General features: G+C 45.4%; 1 protein-coding gene across 1 annotated transcript in view; it reads left to right on the top strand.

Moving 5' to 3' along the window:
- The window catches only part of LOC138261187 (transforming growth factor beta activator LRRC32-like), a 39,974-nt gene extending 19,862 nt beyond the window's left edge, over positions 1-20,112 (top strand). The window contains exon 2 of the mRNA XM_069209919.1: positions 4,462-20,112. Coding sequence (XP_069066020.1) covers positions 4,462-6,429 — 1,968 coding nt within the window. The 3' untranslated portion in view covers positions 6,430-20,112. The remainder of the gene's footprint in view (positions 1-4,461) is intronic.
- The last annotated feature ends 2,204 nt before the right edge of the window (positions 20,113-22,316 follow it).

Raw genomic sequence — 22,316 nt, 5'->3', positions numbered from 1 at the left:
TTGCATTGAAAATGAATCACTCCAATGTTCATTTTATCCACACAGACTCCTTTAAATTATAAAGGTCAACGTGTTTCAGCCATGTTAAATTTAGGCTTCCTCAGGACCAAAGAAAAACAAGGTTGCGTATTATGGTTTAACTCTGTTCATGCCCTCCTTATCCTGTTGTGATGGGTTTAATAGCTCCTACGTGCGGCAATAGCTGGGTATGGGTATCTTCCTTACCTCTTGAATAAAGAAATATTAGATCAGCGCTGAAAAGACTCCTGTTGATTTCCTAATGAAACATCAGCCGTGCACTACTCCAGACCAAATGTATCGTAAACCTCACGGAAACTCTCTTTGTGTCGGTGTTAGTAAATCTGCCCCTATCTATGTATGCATGTGGTGTAAATCATTCCTTTACCCTAGGGCTACAGTTCAAAAGATACCAGCCAATAACAAGCCACTGAGTTGGCACCCTTCATTCAGCAAGGCAGGCATAGGTAGAGATATAGGGGGTCATTCTGACCCCGGCGGGAGGCGGGAGCCGCCCGCCTGGAGGGAACCGCCGAATGACCGCACCGCGGTCAAAAGACCGCGGAGGCCATTCTGGCTTTCCCGCTGGACCGGCGGGCGACCGCCAGAAGGCCGCCCGCCGGCCCAGCGGGAAACCCCCCTCAACAATGAAGCCGGCTCCGAATGGAGCCGGCGGAGTTGTAGGGGTGCGACGGGTGCAGTGGCACCCGTCGCGATTTTCAGTGTCTGCAAAGCAGACACTGAAAATCTTTATGGGGCCCTGTTAGGGGGCCCCTGCACTGCCCATGCCAGTGGCATGGGCAGGTCAGGGGCCCCCAGGGGCCCCACGACACCCGTTCCCGCCATCCTGTTCCTGGCGGTAAAAACCGCCAGAAACAGGATGGCGGGAAGGGGGTCGGAATCCCCATGGCGGCGCTGCAAGCAGCGCCGCCCTGGAGGATTCCCTGGGCCAGGGGTAAACCGGCGGGAAACCGCTGGTTGCCCTTTTCTGACCGCGGCTTTACCGCCGCAGTCAGAATGGCCCAGGAAGCACCAACAGCCTGTTGGCGGTGCTTCCGCGGTCCCCGGCCCTGGCGGTCATGGACCGCCAGGGTCGGAATGACCCCCATAGTGTCCACCAGGTATAGTAGGTGCTAACCTACTCCTGGCATTGCCCTTACTACACCTGGCCGCTACACCTTGTTTAGTTCCTGTGGTTTCCACTCCTTGCTGTTCTCTTAACTTCTCAGCTGCAAATGGGAGGGTTTTGAGGGGTTAAGGTTGGGATATGGTGTCAATTCTGTGATGTCATTCGGAGGTCAAAGGCTATGAGATGTGGCTTCTGCTACCTCTGCTATTTTGGTGACTGGATGTCCATATCTAGAGTTTGTGTTGGGTTAGGGCCTCTGCTCTCCGACATCTGGTCGGAGATAGAGATGCAGTTTATACCACACTGTGGTGAGAACAGGAAGTGCGTGAGGATGACAATGCAATGTCTACAGAGGTGGTCCCCTTACCGGGATATGGCCTCCTCCTTTGGAGCCTTTCTGAAGCAGGATGTGGTGATGCTGGCAGCTGGACTGTGGTTAACCTCTGGAGGGAAGCTGGTGGAAGGCTGGTGCATCTCTCCGCACAGCACACACACAGGGCATTTACTTCACCCTTTCAGCAAGTTCCATCTAATAAAGCGACTGTGGCTCAAAGATGGCAAGGCCGCTGACATCTTATGTCTCCTGATTATAAACTGCATGCTTACACTGGTACTCAGTCATAGCCATGGAAGGGCAAATGAGTGAGTTTTCAGCACTTTGCGGACATGAAGGTGATCAGTAGGAAATCAAAATCAGACACTAAGTGGGACCTCATTCAACTGAACAGCAAGGTGTAAAAAGAAATTCCCACCAATCCAGGTGTGCCTGACATGGGAGACATTCGGGGGGGGGGCAAACAGAAGAGCAAAGACTGCAGCATTGTGAACCACTAGTAGGGGCTTTAAGAAGACGTCAGGGAGACTTGAGTGAACGCGGTTGCCTTTATCTAGTGTAGCCTGGGGGATAGGGTACCTTGAAGGCCAAGCCCTCCTTCAGTAATACAGAGAATTTAAAGGATCTTTTTGAGGGTCCTCAAATGATGGACATGGGTTGAAGCAACTCTATGAATTGGAGGTTTAAAGGAAAGTGAAGACTCAAAGAGTAGACCAGGGGCTGTATTGTGTTTGTGCGGCCCCTTCTGTAATACAGATAGTGCTGGTGCACATATAGCACTATACTTGGAGGGCGTTCAATCATTTGAATGGGGGCGTGGCCTCATGCAAGGGAGGGAATCATTTAGCCTCTAACGCTTGCGCCGTATTACTGACTCTTGGCAGAGGCAAACATGCCTTTAACAGTGGACTGTAAGTGCTCCACACAAAGGTACTGCGCTTAAAATGCGCCTTCTGATGGCAGCCCTCTAGTGGGGGGTGAATGGGGTCCAATGGGCTCCTCAGACATCCCCTTGCAGGAGGTTGCAGTTACTCACTGCACCCACCTGCAAGCGGATCTCTAATACCCCTTAAAAGTGCAGACGGGGCACCGCTTGCACAGAGAAACACGACGAAGGTTCTAAACAGCTGCTCCGTATTTCTTTTTAATGCACTGTCCCGAGGCAGCACAAGTTCACAGCTGCCCTGAGGGGTACCAAATTCAATATAATATGGCGCCCTCTCCTTGTTTGCGCCAAGCACACCTATTGAAAGGTGCGCCCAGCGCAACCAATGAGAGTGTGCCGTATTCTGTAATGCGACCCCTGATCTGCTTGCACTGTTGTCTGTGAGGGAAGAGACCCTGCTGCGAAGGCCACCAGCAGGTGACCCAAACTAAAGTGGAGGGAGAGGAGCCAAGCACCTGATGTATCGGAATCCATTTTCAGGTTCTTGGGGGCCATCCACTCTGAGACTTTTACCATCCAGGGCCCTTATTATACAAAATGTCCTGGGGGTGCAGTGGGCAGGTGCGCCCACTGTGTGGCCCGGGGCACTTTGGTATTAAATAAAGGGCTGCAAACGCTTCTGCGTCTCTTTCTGTAATACAGATAGCGCTGGTGCACATGCAGCGGCAGCACTATCACCAGAGGGTGTTCTCTCGTGCATGGGGGCGTGGCCTCATGCAAATGAGGGAATCCCTTTGCCTTTACCCCTGCACCATATTATAGACGCGGGCGCAGAAGCAAAGAAGCTGTCAGGAGGAACACTGACAGTGCGCCCCTTGATGGCAGTCCTCTGGAGGGGGTCACATCCCACTGCAGACAGGTGCAGTCACTCAAGACACCCGCCTACAAGGGGATCTCTAGCCCCCCTTAAAAGTGCAGGGTTGCCGCCTGCACAGTGAAACACGCACCACTGCTTCAAAGCCGCTCCGTTTTCCAATTGAATGCGCTGCCCCCAGGGTAGTGCGAGTTCACGGCTTCCCTGGGGGCAGCGCATTCAATGTATTATGGCTCATTTTCTTTGTTTGCGCTCGGTGCACCTGTTCTGAGGTGTGTCCTGGTGCAAACAGAGACAATGCGCCCTATGTGTAACAGAGTCCCAGGTTTGAAGCAGCAGCAGTGCCCGCTGTCATATTAGGGGATGGGAGAGATGTTGTCTGCATAAGGATACAAATAGAAGCTGGAGTACCTAATCACCCGCCGTGCAGACATTACATACTTTTGGATTTAGACTTAGGGTTACATCTGAAAAGTTAATGCCTGAATGTAAAATAATGTGAGAAGGCTGCACACGGGGGCACATGAGCGTCATGAGTTATCCCATGTGCAGTGGAATTAGACTATCAGGTCTTGCTTGTATGCTTTGCATTGTTGTTCAGTTAAATATGTCTGATGGGAAACACTAAACAAACCATACAGTGTCAGATGAAAAACGGAGTGCACGAGCTGTTGACACATGCCCTGGAACACTTAAGGTAGGTTGAAATAAAACCTCAGGCAGTGGCTTTGCTTCAAAGCGTTCCCTCCTCACTGCTTTCTAATGAATTTGGTACCTAGGCCACACAGAAGGATGCAGGGAAGTAGTTTGTGACCTTACAGAGAACAAGCTCAGAGATACCTTGTCCTGTTGTCCCATGCAAGGTGTGAGTAGGACATGCAGTCAATGAATTCTGGCAGTTGTGAGATTTCTCATTCAACAACAGAACTACAGGTACCTGAATGCAAAGATAACAGCTCCAGGGGAGATCTCAGAATTGCACCACTTTTGATGTCCAACCTATTGCAATAAAGAGTTATGCAAAGTATCACACAGGCAGCATGCAAGCGTCACACATAGGCACTGGTGTGTATGCGTTGGGTTATGCAACCATCTACTTGGGAATTCCCATTAACATGAAGAGCATGTATCTGAAAGTGAGCAGGTGCATATGCCTAATTTATTCACTGTGGTGCAGGGACTGTGAACTTTATCTCTTCTTTGTCTTCATTTCTTTGCAGACCAGGACTAAAGTGATCTGCCGTGGTCAGAACCTGCACTACCTACCCCATGACCTGTGGACTGATGTGAAGACTCTTGACATCTCCCAAAACTTTGTAAGGACCCTAAGTGCCAAGGCCATGGGAACTCTGCATGCATTGGAGCACCTGACTCTCAGCTACAACAGCTTGATCACCATAGAGGCAGAGGCCTTTCGAGCAGCACCACAGCTCCAGTCCCTCAACCTGGCGTCAAACTTCCTCGACAGGGAGCATCTATCGAACAGCATAGCATTCAGGTCACTGCACAGCTTGAAAACTTTGGACCTCTCAGCAAACAACCTGGACAGTGAGATGGCAGCCTCCTACTTGGCCAACACAACATCTTTAGAAGAGCTTAACCTCTCCTGGAACAAGATGCCAAAGCTGTCTTTTGAGCTGTTCCGTGGAGCGCCACATCTGAGGATCATCAACCTCACCAGCAGCTTTGTTCTGGAGATAGATGCGGGGACCTTCGAGAGCTTGGTGGAACTGCATGAGCTGATCCTCGCTAAGAACCACCTCCGCTGCATTGCCCGCTTCAGTCTCCCACAGCTGCGGATTCTCAATCTGAGCTCCAATGCGCTGGAGATCTTTGTTGCCGGTGAGACTGAAGAACACCATGAGCTCCGGGTGCTGGACCTGAGCCACAACCGCCTGCGCAGCTTTCCAGCACTGCCCATAGCACACAGCATTCAACACCTCAACTTATCTGGCAACCGCATGGGTGCTCTGGAGCCCAACCCAGCAGACGAAGAGGAGCTCTCTGACACTGCACTGTGGTACGATGACACCTCATGGCATGACTTGTCCTATATCATGCTCAGAAGAACTGCGTTAGCATCACTAAAGCACTTAGACCTCAGCTGGAACAGGCTGACTTCCTTCCCGATTCATTTTCTTCGTAATTTGAACAGGCTCCAAATTCTGAACATGGCTATGAATTGCCTTCAGGATCTCACCCCCGACTCCACGACTGGCAGCACGCCATCACTACGGGGGGATGTCAGGCAGCTGGCGTGGTATATGCTAAAACTTGAGTCCTTGAGAAACCTGAATCTCCAAGGTAATGACATACAAGTAGTACCACGCTGGCTCTTTGAGGTTACTCCAAAACTTGAGATCATGGATCTTTCTCAGAACAGTATTATGCTTTGTGTGGACAGAAACGCAAAAAGGGAGGATCCCAGCTGTACATCCTTGTCTGGCCTATCCAGCCTTAAGCACCTGAGTTTACGTGCCAATGGAATGAGCGTAGTGCCTCCTACCACGTTCAACCAAACCACTCTGATCTCATTGGACTTCTCTGAAAATGAAGGGCTGGTCTTGAACAGGGACTCACTTAGTGGGTTGGAACTTTCCCTACAGACACTCTCCCTTAGGGGAAACCAGTTACACTCCAGTGACATAGGGATCCCCTGCCTCAAGACACTGCATGTGTTGGACTTGTCGGCCAACCAGATGGACCTGTTGCCACCCAGCCTTGAGTGTTCACCTCTTGAATGGCTGAACGTGCGTAACAACCGCCTGGAATTGTTCCAGTACCAGTTGGCAGAAAGCTTGTCTGGCACATTGGTGTCCCTGTTTATTAGTGGCAACCCCCTCAAATGCTGCCATCTTGCCTGGCTGGAGCGCCTTCAGGCAGCAAAAGTGAATGTGCTTGATCTGGCCGAAGTGGAGTGTGTGCCACACCGCATGAGTGGAGTCCACCTCGCAAGAGTGGACAGTAATCAGATGGGGCTCTGTCCTCACCCAGTTAGTCCTAGCTATCTCTTGGTAGCCATACTGGTTCCCCTCGTTCTGCTCTGTGGCATGGGTCTCTATCTGAAAAAAAGGGGGCCATCAACGTCCCTGAGTTTCAGGGGCCACAGAGTGGCCTCTTCATCTTATCAGCCATCCACAGAGAAGAAAGTAGAAGGAAGTCCAGCAGATAGACTGACCAAATTATAGAACATGGCAAGGAATGTACAGTAGCTTGTCATCAGATGCAGAATTTGGGTCTGATTTAGCTCTTAATGGTACTGCAAAATCCTCATAAGAGCAATGGTAAAGTGATTTCCCTTTCAAGTATATTGATTCTTCGCAATAGGAATTACCATTACCATGCTACAACACAGCGGTAATTCCTTTGGCAGAGAATCCTCTGGTGCAGATTACATTAATGAAGTAAATCAATGTATTTTGTTGGCTGGCTTAGTACTGTCCTCTCTAGTACAGTACCAAGGGGCAGATTTACTCATGTTTGACGCAGGGTAATGAAGCAAGGCAATTTGCTGTGCTACGTTGTGTGAAACAGAGGAGAAATGTCCCATCTCTGCTAAGAAATGGTGCACCTCTGCTCCCTCCTTGCACTGGCGCACTGTGCGCTGCCAGCGCCAACGCCGGCACCCTTGCGTAATGCCGCAAGCGTGTCTGCATTGGTGATACGGGCACTGCAGCTGGGTCTGTTATGTGTCACCCACGAGAAGCATTTTTTCAATGTTTCTGATGCACTGAGGTCCCTGATACTGGCAATCTTGTAGAAGGCGTCCACTAATGTTTCCTTGTCCGACGTGGTGACTATTACAACAACAACCCCATTTGTTAGTCACTCAGGATGACTTTTGTTGAACATATGTAGCTCTTAGTACAGAAAACGTTGGAGACTCCTGCTTTAGACCTACAAAATGACCTTTGCAAAAAGAAGGGCCCAGTCTTTATATAGAGCCCGATGGGGTTAGCTATCTGTAGTGCAGCAGGTACAGTGGCACCATGTGCCCTGTTTCATAGAGGCCCACTGAACCCGAATTGTAACTGTATTTTACAACTCATGCAATAGATGGGTGGTGGGGCATTTTCTTTGTTGGCACCCCGGCCCATGGCGACGTTGCCATGCCACTGTTCAGATTGGACTGCACAGGAGAAAGAAATACAAATTGTGTCTCTATAGCTATTGTTGTGGTCCTGTGACTTCCGCTTCCAGAATTTACAGAAAGTAGGGATTTTGGAACCACATTATGAGAACATGGGAATGTTGGTAGCTCCATTGAAGAGAATGAAGCAGCGGCAGGCTGTATAAACTGATAAAGGCCCGCTGCCCTCAACCTTTCAATGTTCAAGTCCACAGCCTCTGTTTTTCTCTTTTCCCTGTTTCTCCAAGTATATGGCGTGGGCAAGGGAGAGCGAAAGGCGGAGGCTGTGGTGCTCCGGAGCCTCCCCCACCCATCATAGCTCACAGACTCACCTGAGCCTTGGCAGGAGGGAGCGCGAATGCTGCTCAGCTCCTGGATCTCCCTGGCCAGGCTGAACAAGATAAAACAGTTTATCTGAGCCATGGGAGAACCAGGGGCTGACTTCAGCCCCCTTTCACAGCCATTGGTCCTGTGCGCACTGTTAGCTGTAGAACATTCACAGCAAGAGCTGGAAAACATAGGCTTTGGTGCTCTGGCTTCCGAGGTCTTTGTTTTACTAATTAGAACATTCTGCCCTCATTATTAGCCTCATAGGCCGTAGCTGGGTTATACCGGCCATTAAAGGCCCACTTGGGCTTTTAATGCTGGAGCGGGCCTTTAATGGTCGGGATAGCCCGCTACAGCAGGCTAAATTGATGCCAGTAACACTGAGTGTTTATATTTAAGTTTTTCTATTTCCTCCTATATATATTAATTTTGCTGCTGCACTACATTTTTAAAGCACCATACTTCTGACATGTCTGTGATACATTTCAATTTCATGCAAGACTGGCATGTTTCCCGCATATAAGCCATGGTGAAAAACACTTTAGGGTGAGGCCTGAGTTTCGCAGGACAGCAGGGCTTGGGGGGTGGTTTCATGTTAGGCGTGAGCAATACAGAGCTGCCTGTGTGTCCCAGAACTGAAAGAACAGTGGGTGGGTGCTGCTGGTCATTAGTAAGGTGTATGGCAGAGCTGTGAGTGATTCACCAGTACTGCCAGTATTTCTTTTTAGAGTAGGTGCAACATGCAAAGACTGCAGCCATGGGTACGGGCAGAAACTACTAGCACATCAAGCAGTGCTAGGGCTGCCTGCAGTCTGTTGCCCCCAGATACTCTCTGCAGTAAGGCATCTGACACATTCGCCACTTAGGAAAGTGCCAGTGTACACAGGCTGCGGTGTCCTCAAGACTTTGGTGTCTGTTGTTGGTCATTATTGGCTAAGATCCAAGAGAAGCCTATATTATAGTAGTGTGATGTGGTTCTGGTGAAAGGGACTTTTGAAAGAAACAGGGCGTCCTTGGAAATGTGTGAGCAATAAGTGCTGTTGTAAAAACAAAACTGTAGGTAGTTAGTTGTCTGTTTTATGACTTTTTTATGTGTGGCTGTTCACTAAACCGCATCAATTGTGTTAGCATCATCAAGACGGATAGGAATTTATATGTGTGTTTGGTTCATGCTTTAAGGCTGTAAACCTAAAGCTGAGGTTCACTTTAAGATAGAGCATTAGACCTGGCATACGTATGGTGGTCCTACCCCAGACTTGTTCGTCTTTACCTCCTGTTTTGTTGCTGTATCTTTTTGTTGACTTTAGGACTCTGAACACTTCACCACTGCTGATCAGCGCTAAAGTGCATGTGCTTCTCCCCTAAAACATGGTAACATTGGTGTATACACAATAGATATATTTAATTCACCTGTAAGTCCCTTGTCAAGTGGTATACCATATACCCAGGACCTGTACATTAAATGCTACTAGTGGGCATGCAGCACTGATTGTGCCACCCACTTAAGTAGCTCTGTAAACATGTCTCAGGCCTGCCACTGCAGAGCATATGTGTGCAGTCTCACTGCCAACCCCGACTTGGCATCTAAGACCTCTTGTCAAACCAAGAACTCCCCTTTTCTTAAGTATAAGTCACCCCTAATGTATGCCCTAGGTAGCCCATAGGGCCGGGTGCCATGTAAGCAAAAGGGGAGGCATGTACCTGTAAGTTTTTAATGTCCTAGTAATGACTCCTAAAGTCATTTTTCATTACTGCGAGGCCTGCCCCTCTCATAGACCAGCATTGAGAATTCCCTGTAATATAGTTAATCTGTAATTCCTTATCTTAGAGGAGTAGCTGCATCATGTTTAGTACCATTGAAATGTTAATAATAAATCCTCTTTACTGGTAAAGTCGTATTTATTATTACTATTTTAGAAATGCTACTTTTCTCTGCACTCTCTGCCCTGTGTGCCTGCAGCCTATCTCCAATACATATCTGACTTGGGCTAGGTGACAGCTACACTTGTACATTCCCTTCAGACACCCACAACCCAGGATACACAATTACATCTGCATTCATCTACATACTCATAGGTCTTCCTGGGAAGGAGGTTGGGAAGGGCTCACACTTACATCTTAAAGGGTAGTGACCAGAGCCCTCACAAAGAGCCTGATTACCCCCTACTGATAGTCTGGAGCCGAGGCTGAACTGGGGACCAGAGCACTCTACAGAAATTCTTTGTAGACCTCCCCCACATCAAAGGCCCTTTCTAGTGTAAGTACCTGGTCCCTTGACCCACTAAATCAGTAGACTTCAGGACTCAAGGAACCTCTGCTGGAGTAAAGATTGTGGTGTGCCAGAATCGCCACTCTGACAGATCTGACTGTTCCCAGGAACTGCTGCCCTGCGGTGCTGCCCTGCTGATCTCTGCTCTGCACCCCAAGGACTAATCATCTCTCCAGAGTTTCTCCAAGGGCTTTCTGGATTGCCTTTTGTTTTACCTCGAGGTCTCAAGGATATCAAAGACCTCATGCTTTCAGCCCTGCACTCCTGCGACCAAGACTAGCTCTTTGAGTTGTAGGAGCGTGGCCGGCACACCTTCAGAGTGAGCGCGGTGCCCCACCTCTGCACCGCACACCAAGTGACTCAAGTGAGCCCTTGTTGTTCTCTGCTTGCCAGCGGAATTAGCGCTTCCATTTTCAAGCTCCAGAGGAGGAGCGTTCCTTGCTGGGAATGAGCGTCGGAAGAACAGCGCTTCCCGTCTTGGCCTAAGTAGGTGTCCCTCCCGGTCGGTCAGACACCCTCGGCACTCTGAGCGTGCACATGCCTTTCTCCATGAAACCGCCAACAGCACCTGCTGCTTGCTCCACCCCATCTGTGCTGCGGAGCCATGCGGCAGTACAACTCACTGTCCAGCAGCCCCACCATCCAGCAGTACAGATTCTTTGTTTTACCGCCAGACCCGAGTGGTCTAAAGGATTTTGCTGAGCTCCTCACAGCTAATGCCAGTTCACTTTCATTTGGCCTAACTACTCTGACCGGACCAAGTGGTCCCGAAACCTTTTCACTGCACTCCTCGCAGCTAACACAATCACTAATTACGTAAAGGCTCTAAGATGAGCCCCATTTTAAACACTGCTTTTTGATTTACCTAAAAAGTTACTATCTTGAGAGATACTAACTGGATTTATTTCAATCAGATAAACACTATTTTTATAAACCTGTGTGGAGTATTTTTGTTGTGTCCTTGTTATTACTTTGTGAGTTGCACAAATAGTTTACACATTGCCTTCTAAGTTATGCCGGCCTGCTCTGTGTCAGTCTATCAGAGGGTGAGCACAGGTTAATTTAGGTCGTGTAGTTTGACTTGCCCTGACTAGAGTGATGGGTTCTGCCTGGCTTAGGGAACCAGTATCCCCATTTCTAACACAGAGGTTTCAAGGTTGCTCAATTCATCACCCAGCAAAATATGTTCAGGAAATATTACTTTTGTGAAAGTATATGTTGGTTATAATAAGTCTACCAATTTAGTGGTATTTGTGATACCTCTCCAGAACCGCAAGCAGTCCACATCTCAGTCTCATCTCTGCAATAGTAGGTTTGTTAAGAGAGGGTGAATATAGATTTAAAACGTGGGCGCATTCTGTGCTGTTACACTTCTGACACATAAAAGACATGGCCCAATCTGCGCCTTCCTGTTTGTACAAGGCCCCGTTCAGCATCAGGGCCACCTCTGGATATGAGCACCAACAGCAATGGTAGAATAACTGACTCTGCTGCTAGTATGAGTCATCCCAGGATGTAGCAGCGGATGCTGGCCCCGTCTACCTGGTGAGAAGATACTGCCTAGCGGCCAGAGATCCTGACTTTGGAACAGGGAACTAGGAGCCAGATGTAGCAAAGGGTTTTACCCATTCTGTGTCTATGGGAAAATGTGTTTGTACATATGGCCGTAGGTTTGAGTCCTCGCATCAGTCTCACATTCTGTGTTTCTGGACAAATGACTTCATCTCCTCGAACTTGAAAACTAGTGTGACCTTGTGTAATAAAATCTGATGCTTGAGTATGGCGCTCTTAGGACACCTTCGTGTTACATAAAAACCACATTCACCAAGTTAGTACACTATTTACTAGCAGTAATCTTAAAATGAGTATCTTAGCCATGTTTTCTAAGAACACTAATTCTGGCATTCTTTAGGAACAATTCCATAGGGTTTGGGTTAATAGTCCTTCGTTTATTTGTTTTTGAGTATTTTCATGTGCTACAATGACATTTCAGAGTATTTCAGTTAACTCAACATAATACTTAATCATCCATTTCTGTGATGTCACCTACAGTGATGCCTTGCGTTACAGAAACTGAGCGCTGTATCTTCTTGTGATAACACATAATCAAGCTTAAAAATGTTGTGAACTTCCTGTGTATTCATTGAGTCAAGCGAGGATCAAAGGGCACTTGATGTCACCTTCCATTATAACTGGAGCTCTGGTGAATCAACATCCGTGGATCAACTTATTTTAGTTTCGAATATAACTTGGGTGAATTTTTTCCCAACATTTGGTATCCATCACCTTCCTCCCTCCTTGCTTTTCTCTGACACATTTCCAGTGGAAAAGAGACAGTTGTTAATTTGTGAGTTTGTATAGATGTATTTGCCTACAAAAATGATAGATGAAATTTGCCCTTTAAAGACTACACACTCATTAGCAATTGCCATGTCATGACCGCGTGCCTGTGACCTCCTCACGTGCCCAATGGCTGTCTGCCACAAATGTGTGCCTCTGGCCTCCTCGCTTGCCCAATGTCTGTCTGCCATGAACATATGCCTCTGGCCTCCTCATGTGCCCGATGGGTGTCTGCCATGAACATGTGCCTGTGCCCTCCTCGCTTGCCCAATGACTGTCTGAACATGTGCCTGTGCCCTCCTCGCTTGCCCAATGACTGTCTGCCATGAACATGTGCCTGTGGCCTCCTCGCATGCAGATCGCTGTCTGCCATGAACATGTGCCTGTGGCCTCCTCGCATGCAGATTGCTGTCTGCCATGAACATGTGCCTGTGGCCTCCTCGCATGCAGATCGCTGTCTGCCAGGAACATGTGTCTGTGGCTTCCTCGCATGCCCGATGGCTGTCTGCCATACTATCTCTTCCAGAACATCCTTGAATTTCTGATTGGAATTTGTCTTTATCCCATCGCTGGGCCTGTCTTATTTGTTTCTACAGTGAGAAGCATCATGTTTACCGGAAGAGTAGAAGAGGCTATCCTTCATCCCATGAGTGGGTACAGGCATGAGAGGACAGGGTGGGTGATAGTCAGATCTTCCAGTAGAAAAAGCATCTATATGCTCAGATGGACCTCTCCTTGTTTCAAACTATGTTGGGGCAACAGTGGCCTGGTTGGCTGAACACTACTGACTCTGAAACGCTGAAGTGTGGAACAAAGAGCACCACATGGAAGATAACCACCTCATGACCTCAATCTCCTAGAAGGCCAAGTACTTGGGTGACCAAGAACTGTGAAAGAAGCTAATAGCACTGGGGTGAGACAGAGAATACTCTGTTGCTGTCTGATAGGACAACCAGTTGTCAACAAATCTCAGGGGACTGCATTTGGACTTCAACATCTCCAGTATGGTTCTGGCACATCGAGATGTGATGCTGTGCAAATGTTACTAAATTAGTGCCTATCTGTAATGGAATTCTAAGGTGCACCGAACAACTCTCCCAAGCCAGGCACTAGAAACTGTTTGTTAATCTAAATATTGGTGTAGTGATTCACAAACATTAACTTGAGAAAACGTTGTAGCAACCCAGACAATGTACTCTCCATCCATACCGTTTTATGCTTGAGTGAATTTAGAGACCTGACATTTACAAAGTTCTGCTCAAGTCTATCTTGAAGCTGCATCAGACATTCACAATTTTTGTCCCGAATTTGGTGTAAATTTGCAATGTTTTGGGCACCTCCTCGTTTTAAGTATTTCCGGTTAGATTCTCCCTCCACTCTGTTGAATAACATATGCCGATCTCCTTTCTCGTCCACGGGTTGCATCATCGAAGACCAAGCTGCACGCGCTAGTCTATGTTCTGGACTGAGCCCCCCGTGGTCCTCATGTCTGACATCATCACCTCCCCATCCACGGAAATTTCACAGTCAGTGGGCACCAGCCATGTAGGGTGGTTTGAGGCATTATGTGAAAAGAAAGACCTCAAAATAAAGCGATGTAATAAGATTAATAGAAAAGGAGGGTATATGAGAAGGAATAGTGAAGAACTAGGATCATTTAAAAACAAGTACATTTAAACATTACTGAAAATATCGAGGTGACCATGAACAAAAAAAGAACACGTGATGGCTTTGGTAAGATATAAATAGGGTTAGTCTTGGGGCTAGTGGAGTAGTTAGGGATGGAGCAAGAGTTAGTATTAAGGATGTGGTAGGGTAAATGTAATAATAATGATTAGATTTTTAGAGGCAGGTTATTTTCAGTTTAATTGTTAGAGTTAAGGTTAGGGTAATAGTTCATTCCATATTTTAATCATTACTACACTCTTTATCATGAACATTCGATTTTTATTATTGATAACCTAATGTAACGTAAAAAAATAATTGTCTACTATTTTTATTCTTTATTGCTTTATTCTTTTTTTAATAGATTTCTAGATTTTCACATATGCCTTGTTTCAGACAACAATTGCCGGATTGACACAGAACCTGTTTACTTATCTATCTGTAATGTGCAACTTGGATTTGGTATTTATTAAATAAAATGTAAAGGCCTTTACCTAGTATCAGGTTAAGTTGTTTACTTTTGTGTTCACCCCATAAAGTACTGGGATCTTGAACTTGCTGTGTGCTGCTGAGCGATGGGGCGAGATATCCTTCCATCTACCAAACCTGTGGGCATCCTGGCACTGGGGCTTGATGCCAATTTACAATAAGTTAGACAGCAAATGCCCAACACCACCTGTCAATAGTGTTCAAGCGCTGCTGCCGGCATTACAAGGGGCACATCTTAAGTTTCTGTTTATTTAATTGGTATAGTACGTTTATTGCTCTCACAGCACAAACTAGTAAAGTTAACTCAGCAGCATAACAACTTGATAACCATTGCACAAAACAGGGCAATACACATTCCCAAAGAAAGACCATGCAATGAAGTAATATCCTGGAGAGTTAGCTCAACTGTCTCCGAAGTATGCACCCAATGTATGTGGTACTTGGGCTCTGAATATCATGTACTAAAATGTAGCAAGGTCAATTAGCTGGAAAAGCAATGTAACCAACTCTGGCTGAACTGAAAGTAACAGAAGTTAAAAATTCTCATGACCCACCCTATATGCTGCATGAATCCAAAACAAGGGTGTGAGATCAGTGTTAGACCCGAGTTTATAGCAGTCGCATTATAACTGGGTGCTTTAGCCAAAGACTACCCATGCAGCAGTATTGTGTGCCTTTCATTCAAACTGAAATACAAAAACAAATCCTGTATGCAAGTCCATATGGTCACCTGAAGAAGGAAAGTCCCTCCGACTCCTAAGTGGCAGAAAAAGCCTGATCTAGCTATTCAAATGTAAACAGTCAGTGTTTAATTTGTAAATAAAACGGTGCCGGTGCCCAAAGGCGGGGCTGCTGCAACTGAGGTAGCGTAATCCTGAAGCCATCTCCAGCCTCTTCAATCTATTTACAGCCGCTCCCTGTCCCTTCAGCTCACTTTTGCAGCTTTCTGCTTTCTCCCATTGTGACGCTTTTTCTTTTTTCTCTTCCTCTGTCTTTCCCATATGTGCCTTTTGCTCGCAGTAAATGCTTGATGCAGAAAAACAAGTGCCTGCTCTCAAAAATAAGTGCCGGTGCTCTCCACCCAAAACAACAAGCACAAATTAAACACTGTAAACTGATATGTTGCCACAGTATTCAGTTTAACGATGAAAGTGATTTGACTGGGTGCCTTGTTTCAACCTGGGCGCTGCTGTACTACTCTGATAAACTGTAAGGAGACCAAAACATGTCGTCAGTTACTTATTTTTATTTCTACTTGGAATTATGTGCATTTTACAATTCCAAATTATGTAATACTTTTGCGTGAATGAAGAATGTTTTAATCATTTTCTGCCTCAGTATAGGTTTATGAACATACTATTTCTGCTATTCAATCTACAGTAGGGGTGTCCCTGTTGAGTAATAAACAACATTTTTATCAGACATTATTCCCAGATTTATAAAAACCCTCTGTAGTGAGCCAGAGGCACTGAAGGTCTTGGCCTCCTTGGAGGACAGACACTATTGAGCATCTAGGATAGTCTTGAGTGATTGCAAGAAGACAGAATGCTGCTTGCTAGGGCCCGTCAGCAGTCATTCACTAACCCTTTACCTCACCCACTGACCTCAGGGACTGCATATCTACAGGGAGTATCCCAACCTGGATAACCCATCTCACTTGTATCCAAGTGCTCACATGCAACATGTACTCAAGGGGCATGAGAAGGTCCAGTTATGACCTACTATAAACATTTACTAAGCCCACCCTCCCCCACACCTCCAGTGAGGCTCAGGTAAAAATTACTGCACCCATTTCTGGAATCAGAAGCCACAAACCGTTAATCGTTACCTAGTCTCAGCATGAGTAGTGTAGTCTGTTAAGGTGAAAATGATGCCACTTTGGGAGGACACCAGAACCCTAACAGAGCCTAGACTTCTGTTAGTGAACAACAAACCATATTCCTGCAGAACACTGACCAGGGGCATCATGATATGGCTTTCCTGTACCAGAAAACATACCAGATCTGCCCAAATGTTAACATGAGAAAAAGGTTGTCACACAGGACCCTAGGGAGTTTCAGTCCTTTGCTGGTCCTTTTTAGGTCACAGCCTACCAGACAGCACATCTGCCTGGTTTGCTAAAGACATCTTGGGGATATTCAGAAAGTTGACCTAGGAATGCATTCTGCCCGTTGCTTGTCATTGGTGATGTGGTTTGTAGCTCACATTTTCTTGTTTTCCATTTGCTGGCTTTATTTGTTTTAGGCTGTACAGTCCAGCTTGAGTTTGGCCCTTCCCTTGCCAAAACATTTACAGTATCCTTCCACTGCTCCCTTTCTGTAAAGAAAATATCAGAATTAGGAACACAATGAAGCACATTTTTTGTTAATTTTGAAAATGTGTTGGAAACATTTTTTTTAATATGATCAAACAATTTATTACCCTAGGTGAATCAATTTCTACACATTTGTGTTTGCGCACTGTATAGATTATTAGTAAAACTGTATGTCTGTGCAAATGTAATGGTCATTTCAATTGAAAATGTTTTGTCTGTAATCGTAGTGCTCTACCATACCAAGCATACACCGCTCTTCGCCACTCCACTCTACTCTGCTTCACTTGACACCACTGCATTCCACTCTGCACCACTCCACTTTGCACCGTTCCACACCACTGTACTCTGCACCACTCCACTTTACCCCACTGTACTCTATGCCACTTAATGCTGTGTCTCTCTACTCTACCCTGTAACGCTATACTCTATGCAAATGCACTCTTTGCCACTCTACACCACGGCACTTTTGCCACTGCACTCTACATCACTCTAGCCTAGGCCACGCAATCTACTCTGCACAATTCCACTCTACGGTGCTGTACTCTACGACACTCTGTAACACTGTACCCTATGCCACAATACACTCTATGCCAATGCACTTTACTCTGTAACACTCAACTCTATGCCCCTGCACTGTACACCAATCTATTGTACGCCACTCCAATCTACTCTGTACCACTGAACTCTATGCCACTGCACTCTAGTCCACTTTACTCTACACCATTACACTCTATGCCACTCTACGCAACTGCACTCTAACCTTCATATCTATGGAGCACTCCACTCTATGACACTATACTGTACTCTGCACCTCTCTATGCTACCCTACTTTGCACCACTGTATGCCACTGCACTGTATGCCACTCTACTCTACTCTGCATTCTACGCCACTGCACTTTGTGCCACCACACTCTATACCCCTCTAGTCTACTCTACCATGTGCCGCTCAATTCTGTGCCACTGTACTCTGCACCACTCTACTCTACTCAACTCTGCACCACTCCACTCTGCACTAGTGCACTCTATTATGCACCACTCTAATCTATGCTACTGCCTTCTACAATGCTGCATTGTACGCAACCAAACTAATAGCTGCTGCACTCAATGCCACTACACACTACACCACTATACGCTGCAACACTCTACACCAATGTAATCTACACCAGTCCACTCTACTCTATATCACGCCAGTGTTTACCATTCTTCGACTCTGCACTATGCCACTCCAGTACATAACATTCTCTGCCACACCCCTCTACAACCACTTCTTTCCCAATGCTTGTTTTTATATGAGCTTGGAAGAAAGGTGATTAACTGTGTATATTTCTTATAAGAACCTCTGTAAGATAAATGTTTCTACCCCCTTACTGAAGGAGAGAAGGGATGTGTTGCAGTCTGCTTGTAGAGGAAGGGCAGTTGACATTCTCTTGGCGTTCACTGTGAAAGGGTGTGAGAGAATGTGTTGCATTTTGTAGAGAGTGATTGTTCAGGCCAGGTTCATCTTTGCTGTACAGTCTGTTGACTCTACTTTTGGAAGGGACCTTGTGAGCTAGACTGCTGGGCATGCAGTGGTGCACTGCTTTGTAGGTGAGGCAGAAGAGTTCAAACAGTGACGTGCGACACAACGGAGAGTGGTCACAACTGTGAGTGTGAATAATAAAGTTAACACCATTTTGTATTAGTGTGGCTAAACATTTTTCGGAAGGCTCATCAGAAGGGTATTTGCATACTCTAATAATACCTTGTTTATCTGTAGTGTTTCATAAAGCTCTTCAACATTTTCTGGACAGGCAGCAAGTGTTACAATTACCAAGTCAGTATTACTATGCCCTGGTATAGTGGTACTCAACTAACCTGTCAAGATTTAAACTTATAGCATGCAGTTCACACCAGGTGTAGTGGTGTAATGTGCTGATGTTTTGTCCCTCTTTACTTTTGATGTATTTACAGTTAATGTGTTATCGAGATACCGTCTCGATCCTTGTTACATCTAACATGTTCTCCTGCACAGCAAAGGTCCTCCATGGTTTCCAACCCCGGCTTGATTCAGTCGCAGCTTGGAATTCATGGAGACAGGAGTGTGGACGTGGGATCCTTATTTCATGAATAAAAGACATCTTCAACTGTAATTCAGCTGCTTCTTTATGTTGTCACCACACAAAGGTGGCCAGAGTTTCACTGACTCGGTCATCATAATACACAACAGCCTGGACCTCTCTGAGAAGGTCCTGATCTTATTCCCCTGGATTTGCAGTCCATGTCCTACTCCTTTCATCATGTTATTGTCACAGTGGACAAGGTGAATGTTGCCAAGAAGAGCTACCGTGGTAACATCTTGCGTCCTTAGCATGTTTTAGGCATACTGAAAGCAGGCTGGCGTTGCTACTGGATGCCCTTGTGAGAAATGTGAGTATTTTTCTGCACCCACTCCAACACCCATGAAACGCCTTCCTGATGCAGTGTAAGGCAACACAGTGACGTTGCCTTACAAGAAATTTATGAGGCCATGAAAAGCCACGCAAAGTGGCTTTTTGTGGCCTCGTAGATGTGGGTCTGCACTCTGCGCCACCGGAACAACATGAAAAGTGACGCACCAGGGGCACAAGGGGCTTGAAAATCTGCCACTATGTTTCTTTCAATGACTCAGATATGCAACGACCAATACAATAACACCTCCTATTTCCTTAGCCTGTCCCAGAGATATGACAGCGCTACATCCCTCTAGCTTAGACTAGTTACACACCAGACACACAGTGACCCATCAACACACTTATGGTAGCCCTAGTTCAGAACACTTCCATTTCTATTTGTAGATCCTTTATAAAGTTAAACCCAAACAACCCTTCTCTCCAAAGAGATCCCATCTCTCTGAATTTCCTTAACTGCAACCTCACTGATCAGTCAGATTTTTCACCCTTGCCATCCACACTAAGAGCAACAGGTCCAGTGTGTGACTTCCAGAGAGTCACACTATCGTGTACCAGGCCTCAATCTCCAACAAGCATTGGCATCACCTACTGCTCTGGCTTGCATTTCAATGTATGCCAGAAGTAACACAAGTACGACAGAGTTGTGCCATCATTCCATGCACGTGAAATAGTACATAACTGTTGGACCTATATGCACTGTTAAAAAACGAATGTTACCAAGACTGATCTCTTGTTATTCATTAACAATCCAGAGACTTGATCTGATATACTCATACTCCAACACTAATGTACAGCATATCCCTGTGCATATAAACATTAATAATTTGATTATGTGTATGTATCTAGATATGCGTATTTCTTTGTACAAATAAGTCTAATAATTATGGGTTTAAAATATGTACTCTTCAGGACTGCTTAAAACATGTATATAATATTTATGGTTTTATATGCATATATATATTTTATATATATATATATATATTAACATCTACATAGGTCACTGCCTAGTTATCATGTCAGTTATTTGAATACATGCTTATGGGTCTCTGTTTTATTTATCACAAGTGCTTCACTATTTAAATATTGAGGAAAATGTAAAATTTAAAAAATATTAGTTCTAGAAATTTGCAAATAAATTAGCTTAAAGCACAGCAGCACTTGAAAGTCTCAGTTTATAAAATACTACTTTAAATCTCAATATATTATCTTGCTTATACATGTATACCATTTGTTTGTTCTTATGTATCTATGTATTTATTACTTACTCCTACTGTTGAATAAACAAAAAACCTTCTGACTCTATCATTTGCACTACTGTGTGTCTCACCTTATAGCTCTTCAATATAGCCTCTGCCTCCACTCTCTAATTCATCCAAACCTCTTTCTACTACTATGGTCTCCAAAATAACCCTTTCTAGACTCTTCCCTCCTCTATCTGTTCTTGGATCACTCCAAACCTCATTTTACTACTATGACCTCCCAAACAACCCTTTCTAATTTCTTCCCTCATGTATCCCTCCTTTGACTCATCCCAAATCTCATTTTACTAGTATGATCTCCCTAATCCATGTCTAGATTTTTTCCCTCTTCCATCTCTTCCCTTACTCATCCCAAACCTCATATTTCTACTGTGATCTCCCAAATAGCACTTTCTAGACTCTTCCCTTTTCTATCCGTCCATTATCCTATTCAATCCAACTAAAAACACCACTCAAATTATCTCATATTTACCTATATTAATCCACCACTAATCCTTTTTTGGTTTTAGAATAGTGTGCTGCTCACCGAAAAGCGCTTTGATGCAATGTCAGAGGAAATAAGTGCTATATAAATACAATTACAACTACAATATTGGTATTCTTGTAAATGGGGATGGATGGAGGACGACTGAGCTGTGACATACGCCATAAGGCACAGTAACAGGTTTTCTGGCTTCAGCCCCTGAACATGATGTTGGAGGAAGGAGGTAAACTATTTTCGGCACTCGTTCGTTGATACCCTTTGTTCATAAAATGTAAAGCTTTGACCACCACTTGAGTAGTGGTAGCCTAGTCTGAAAACTGTTTGGAAAGCACTAGTTATTAATTTGTGAGAACAGCAATGTTCAGTGGCAACACAACTTTCAATCATTTGGCCTAATAAGGAGAGATTAGAAATTAGAAAAAGTCCAAAGGTTTGGCTTTAGATTTTCAGAAGAGATTCAACCTTGGCTAACCTTGAGATTCAACCTTGGCTAACTTGAGATTCAACCTTGGCTAACCTTGAGATTCAACCTTGGCTAACCTTGAGATTCAATCTTGGCTAACTTGATTTTCAACCTTGGACAACTTGAGATTCAACCATGGCTAACCTTGGGATTCAACCTTGGCTAACCTTGAGATTCAATCTTGGTTAACTTGATATTCAACCTTGGCTAACCTTGAGATTCAGCCTTTGCTAACCTTGAGATTCAATCTTGGATATCTTGAGATTCATCCTTGGCTAATTTTGAGATTTAACCTTAGCCAGCTTGAGATTCAAGCTTGGCTAATTTGAGATTCAACATTGGCTAACCCTGAGATTTGACCTTGGCTAGCTTGACATTCAATCTTAGCTAGCTTTCAGATTCAATCTTGGCTAACTTGAGATTCAACCTTGGCTAACCTTGAGATTTAACCTTGGCTAGCCTTGAGGTGTTTCAGAAACTGCTCTTGTTCAAGGCAAGAGTTGATAATGTTTAGTCAACACAGACCGAGGTGTTGCAAGGAGGATGTGACCAGTGGAGCTTTAAGTTGTTCACCACTGAAACATATGTGACTAGTAGAGGAGCAATGAATGGAGGTTCCCTGGGGGTTCCTGAACAACACGGACTAGATAACCCTGCAGAATACTGTACAATGGGTCTGAGCTTTGACGCAAGACCTGCACGTGGTTGCTCCTTCATTATGCTATATAACAAGAGGGTGATTACTTACAAAATACTTATCAATAGGGGGGACAATTTCTTTGAAGAAAAGAAAAGATGAAAAATAGCTAATTTGGGAAGAACCTGAAAACCAGTCTACAGAAAGCAGACAAAATTAATCAATCTTCTGGGATGCCATCAGTCATAAAATCCTAAAAACTATTTCCAG

Source organism: Pleurodeles waltl, chromosome 2_1, assembly GCF_031143425.1.
Source record: "Pleurodeles waltl isolate 20211129_DDA chromosome 2_1, aPleWal1.hap1.20221129, whole genome shotgun sequence".
NCBI lineage: Eukaryota > Metazoa > Chordata > Amphibia > Caudata > Salamandridae > Pleurodeles > Pleurodeles waltl.
Note: the sequence above shows the minus strand (reverse complement) of the source record. Positions and strands in the feature narration are given on the sequence as shown.